The sequence below is a fragment of the Anarrhichthys ocellatus genome, unplaced genomic scaffold (genome assembly GCF_004355925.1).
Source record: "Anarrhichthys ocellatus isolate YVR2014 unplaced genomic scaffold, GSC_Weel_1.0 scaffold11, whole genome shotgun sequence".
NCBI lineage: Eukaryota > Metazoa > Chordata > Actinopteri > Perciformes > Anarhichadidae > Anarrhichthys > Anarrhichthys ocellatus.
The window spans coordinates 3,809,865-3,816,213 of record NW_022280041.1 but is presented as its reverse complement, the minus strand read 5'-3'; the positions used below and the strand labels follow the sequence as shown (position 1 = coordinate 3,816,213).

Sequence of the window (6,349 nt, the reverse complement as noted above, 5' to 3'; positions counted from 1 at the left end):
TGTGTGTGTGTGTGTGTGTGTGTGTGTGTGTGTGTGTGTGTGTGTGTCAGCGGATGGCCGGTTAAACAGATCACCTGGTCACACACAGACCACATTAACAGCTCCTCTGAGGCTTTACATCGTCTCTCTTTCATTATCTCTTTCACCTTTGAAACAAATTAAGTGGCGTCGCTGCAGCTCTGCCGGGATCACCGTGACTTCCTCTCTTCCTTTGGACCTTCTGTTCCTCTCTTTGATAGTCTCCTATTTCCTTCCTTCCTTCCTTTCATCGCTGCCTTTTGGTCTTTTTCTTGCCCTCTCTCTACTTCCTCGAACAATTTGTCTCCCCTCTTTTAACATGCTAATTTCACTAAATTTTTTTCCTCTTTTCCTGTACCTGATGACCTAACTTCATGCAGTTAAACAAGTCTCCAGTGGATTAATGCCTCTCCAGCAGGGGGCAGTGAACATCCAGTGTGTTTACATCCATCAACCACATGCTCAGGAGATTCTCTCAACACTGATCAGCAGTGGCAGCTCCCAGTCAGCCCCTCTAGAAATGCCACTTTGCAGACGCTCCATCCCACCCTGTCTGCTCCCCAGTACTACCAGTCACATTACATAACTGTCTCCGCCCGTCCACCCCGGCCTCTGTCTCTCTACCCATGTCTCTGTATGTAGTTATTACTTCATGTCCTTTTAACCTTCATATCCCTGCTGTCCTCTTCGGCCTCCTACCTCTCTGTGTCACATTTCCCACCAGACAGCAATCAAAGGGGAGTAACATCCAAACAAGACTTTTATCGTACATGCACATTCATCATACTTGCATTTGCAACTGTTTCCACACTATTTTCTCTCAATTCTCTGTGGAAATCCTCCCCCAAGGGTCGGAAATATTAATCGAATATATAAAAATGTTAAAACTTTATCAAGCAAGGACCTTAATGGCATGTTTCCCTTCAAAACACCTTCATTTTGGATTGTACCATGACCTCTACACCATTTTGTGGCCCACTATGAAATACTGTATGTTTGTATATTTTCCTTTAGCATAGAGTCACACACTGTCTCCCTCATCTTTATCACTCAGGAAGGGGGTGAGTGAGGGTGAGGTGACGTCTGAGGATCGGGAACACGCCAAACGCATCGTCTACTCTGTTGTGTATGGGGCAGGTGAGCACAAACGCACACACAGGCATTTGGTAATTGATTTACCATAATGGGGACACAGATATTCATCAGTCAGAAGGACAATTGATCTGTATTGTTTCAGAATGACAAAGCAATGGGTCTGAGTGTCATTTAGCACCTGGTTCAGATCCACAAGTGGTTCATTGTGTGAAGAGGGTAAACGCATTATCAGAGGAGCTAATTCAGAGATTAAACAAACTGAATTTCCTGCGCAAGATTTAGGTTATTGCACGCAAAGACGCCCCGGTGATTTCTGCTGGGGACAGCATTTCTTTCCTGCTTTGATCTCATTCCTGATTCCTACAGCGATGGGGGGACGGGGAGGGGGGGGATGAGTGGAGGAGCGGGAGAAGATAAAAATAGAAAAACAGAGCGGGGAAGATGAATGTATACTATGCCCATGTGGCCCATAAAGATACTTCTCGGTGACCCATTTATGTTTCTCACACATGTATGTGCATGCTGTGGTGAACACACACACACACTGGATGCACACACATGGTAGATTTGTGGGGTAGTCATTGGCGGTGGGTTTAAGATGCTCCAGGTGTGGACGTGTGTTTGGCTGTGTGTTTACATGTGCTTTCACCTGTGTGATGAAGAGAGGGTTTTTACGGGCAGTCTGCACTCTTCATCAGGTTTTATTGCCAGTGGCCGGTTTCAATGCGTACGTGAAGCTACAGCTTCTTCTGAGTACAAAGCGCAGCGGCCATCGCTCCCTTTGGGTCGAGTGTGCGTTCAAGAGCTCAAAAGAAATGTGATGTTCTTCAAGCTGATGATGTGCTCTGTGGTGTTTCTACAGCTCAGCGGGAGAAAAACAAACATACACACTGATGAATGAGTCAGTCCTAGGAAACTCAATGAACCTTCAACAGCCAAGGAGGCAAATGTGTACGAGCTATTAATTTGAGACATCGGGGGTGTGGGGGGAGGTCAGAGCTAAACATGCAGAGAAAATATGGAGTGAGTAAAAGGGAGTGAGAGAGGAAACCTGGGCTACAAGCAAAGAAGAACGGGGGAGGTGGTGGAGCAGAGAGTAATGGAGGGGGGGAGAGGGGGGGGGGACTCCTGGCCAGCAGAGACAGACAGCTCTTCGTGGAAAGGATGCGTTGCCATGGATACCAGATACTAAAAGGAAGCTTTCTTTGCGAGACAATAATCAGGCCAGGGAGGGGGGGGCACACACACACACACACACACAGAAACATACTCACACAAGCACACGCACACACACACACATATACAGTCGGATGATTAAAAGCAAAGAAATAGAAACGATTGAGGTCAACTGAAGCTCTATTCATGACATCATAGGAAACAGATTAGTATTTTTGTCAACTAAGGACTTCAGTGACCTTACAAAAATAATCAAACTAGCATGACAACAGTGTTTTTGCAGTAGTTTTGAGACGGAGGGACTAGATACTCTCGAACATAAGAGCAAAACTTTTTGTACAACGTGAGCCACTTTCTGCCACATATCTTTGACTGTAAACTATTTTTAGAATCGATACATTATCACAAAAGATAATAGTGTGTGGATTTATTCTTACACCCTGGTAACTCCTCTCGTTCTCTGTCCCTGTTGCATAAAGTCAACTTATATCATGCTCAGTGTCACACAAAAACACACAACAAGCCTCATCGCTGAGGGCTTTTGTTACGACATATTTCAGCCACACACACACACAGACACGCCGACTCAGATCTATTCTGATGTCTTCATCTTCTGCTCTCAGGCTGACTTTCCAAAAATGCTAACCATGTTAGCGACATTTTTATGTAATCATCTTAATAAAAAAAAAACTATTTTATCATTATCTACCCTATATCTCATAGAAATTGTATGAATACAAGTGTTCTACATTCATTTTCCACAGCACTGCTCACCCTCCCACCAGCTCTCAGCTATTTGGCATGACAACACTCTTCACCAACTACACATCATGAACACACACCCCTCAGAGCTCCAAACCACACACCCACACATAGATACAGCTCTTGCAGTCTTGCCCTGATCCTTGTCCCCCCTCCTTTTATCTTGTCCTCTTCTGTCTCCTCTCTCCTTCACCCTTCATTAGGCTCTTGGTTCTCTTCCTCTCTTGTACCCTCTGGTGAAGTCTGTCCTCTGTTCATTTGCCCCCTTTCAACTTTCCTCTCTTCCTCCAGCCTCTCCCGTCTCTCTTCACACTCTTCAATCAGTCATGATTAAGGACGTTTTCACTGGTTGCTCATTTGTCAGCTCAAGGTCTTGAGCAATGAGGTCATTCACAATACAGGTCATCACAGAATATTGATGTTCAATAAATAGGTTAACATTTTAGGAAATTACCTTTTAAGAGATAAATGAGAAAAATTGATGCCATTTAAAGATACCGTTAGCAGCCGGCTAGCTTAGCTTAGCACAAAGACTGGAAACAGGGGGAAACAGCTAGCCTGGTTCTGTCCAAAGGCCACCTCCTAAACTCACGAATTAACTAAGTTGTATCGCATCTCTTTGATCAATGTCTCCTTTGTAACTTCTCTCCATGATGTAGGCTTGCATAGTTGAATACAAGTGAGTCATATTTTGCTCTCTGCAGGTCGCGAGCGTCTGTCGGGGATCCTCGGGGTGAGTGCTGAGCAGGCCAGCCGGTTCCAGGACAGCTTCCTGCAGACCTACAGAGACGTCCAGGCCTTCATCCAGAGGACCATCCAGCAGTGCCACAAGCAAGGTACATTCAAATTCCCTTTGTCTCCCCTGTGAAGCATTACGTCAAGGTTATCTCGACTAGCTAGCAAAATGTTTATTTATACGATTATAGATTAGGGTCAAAGTTAAGATAAGGGAAATTAGGGGTTAATGTTAAGGATTACAAACAGAAGTCAGCTAAATGTTCCCACAAATATAGCAAAAATGTGTCTGTGTGTCTGGGTTTGGGCCTGCACCCACGCTCTCTATGAGTTTGTGTTCCTGTGTGTGTTTGGCTGAGGAAGAAGAAGATGTGCTTGCATTGGCAGGAATGAGACAAACTGCCGTGGGTCAATACTTGAGGGGGACGAGGTGTGTGGGGTGGGGGGGTTCAGGGCTGATGGTTCAGACGGGACACTATTTATATTCGGACTGAATTGCCCACACAGCACACCTGAGACTTAAACAAGCTCACACAAAATAGTGTAAAGTCTGCACTTTAACCCTCATTGCACACCGTACATGAGGCCAGTGTCAACAGGCCGAGTGAAGAGGTCAGTCTGCGCCAAAACAGATCCTCCATCCTTCAACCTGGAGGCCAGTGTTTGGGTTAAAACCAAGCCGCAAAGCTTCGGTTCAGGAAATGAAACCAACGTGGAAGAGCCAAAAACTGCAGTTCTTTAAATGGCCACTTGAGTCTATCCCCACACACCTCCATGTTAACATACAGCAGAAATGAACAGGTTTATAGCCTGGTGCAAAGAACGGTTTTGGTCTTTTTAGCTAATATCCCCGTTTACGACAACTCTAGGGGGTTTATATAATGTTAATGCTTAAAGTTAAAATCTACAATGCTGGCTTGGTATCCAAGCCCATCTAAACTTTATCTTATGTGTTCTGTATCTGCTTTTCCCATCCTAATAAAAGCACTTAAAGAGACAACAGTTTAAGTATAAACCAATTACACCCCAATCCAATTAGTCGCTGTGTAGCCTTCCTGAAATCTGTGAGAAGGAGCCAATTGTTACCGTAATAAGGACGGTACAGATGCTTAGTCATTGCTGTCATGGACTCATTCCTCCAAAATGCTGCGCACCGATTGCAGCGGAAGTGATGTTGCGCCACACAGTCGGGTTTAATTCAGCTCCTCCCATCTGAGACGGTGCCGGGATTCATCCGCCCCGCTCGTCCCAACACTCTTTTTGTCTGTCTCACTCGTTCTCATTGTTTCTTGTTTATACCTCTTTTCCTTTTGTCTCTCCCTTCATTCCACAGCAGAAACGTACTGTAGCTGACAGATAAACTAGTCCTCTGGAGACATACAGTAGCACACCAAACTCTCTGGCTGTTTTATTTGTACTGTGACTCAGGCAGCAGAGATTAATGTCCACTCTGCACCTCCCTGAGTCTGTAGTTGATTGGTATTTGATACGGCGATATTTTGTGCTGGATGCTTGGCAGGCTGAGCAGCGCTGAGGTGAACAGTGCAGCCTCAGCGACTGTCATATTTGTAGGAAATGAATTGGAAAGGCTCAACGTGAAGGTGAGGTCAGGATCACAGTGTGGGTGTAATAGCAGAGAGAGGAGAAAAGAGGAAAATGTCTGTAGATGTAAGGGAGGAAGGAGAATACAAATGAAACTACACAGAAGGAATGGGACAAAGATGAGGACTGAAACCGGATTATTGTGATAGTTTTTATTATATAAACTACAAAATAATCCCCTCATAGACATAGCAGCCATGGCCGCACTCCTCTGAATGATCCACACCCGCAGTCCTTGATATTAAAATGAGATAACGCCACCGCTCTGGGTAAGCCCGTCTCTGGAGATGAATGCCGTACCTTCACTTGTAAAGACTGCCTGAGATAAAACAAGGACCAGGAGCGAAGGAGGATTTTACATTTTTCTAAACAGGGGGAATCACAGCGATGAGAACAGGTCTTCTCAAGGCCACAGCAGACACGTGGGAGCTTAGATCTGCACAGATGTGCAAACAGCCTGCTGTGCTCACACTCACAGACCCTGGCTCTCACACACTGTCAAATGTAATTAAGCAACCTTTCACAAACAAGTTCAACCTCATCAACTTAAAAGGGGATGAGGTCGTCTTTCCGACTTGTTTCCAGATATGTCAATAGCTGGAGAGCACGTTGTAGACCTCACATCCCTGTCACTGGGCCCGGGAACAAAGGTCACATTCCTGGTGAAAAGGTCAAACGCATGTGTCATGGGTCAATTCACAGCGAGCAGAAATGTTTTTGTCTTTGTCGCTTATCTGTTGTGAGCTCATTTGCTATGCATTTAATGCTTGTGTGCGTGATTGTATGTGTGTATTCTGGGAAGAGGGTCATTCAGGATTCGTGCCCTGGTTGGCTTTCCTCACAGTAAGAGACACTAGAGGGATTTAGCTGCAAAGCCTGCTCCATTGTCCAGCTGCTGGAATGTACTGGTCCACTGTGTGTGTGTGTGTGTGTGTGTGTGTGTGTGTGTGTGTGTGTGTGT

At 45.3% G+C, this 6,349-nt stretch overlaps 1 protein-coding gene across 1 annotated transcript in view; it reads left to right on the top strand.

The window, feature by feature from the left end:
- poln (polymerase (DNA directed) nu) overlaps positions 1 to 6,349 on the top strand; it is a 31,043-nt gene that overhangs the window by 22,236 nt on the left and 2,458 nt on the right. Inside the window, 2 exon segments of the mRNA XM_031850954.1 lie at positions 1,073 to 1,155; positions 3,756 to 3,887. Coding sequence (XP_031706814.1) covers positions 1,073 to 1,155; positions 3,756 to 3,887 — 215 coding nt within the window.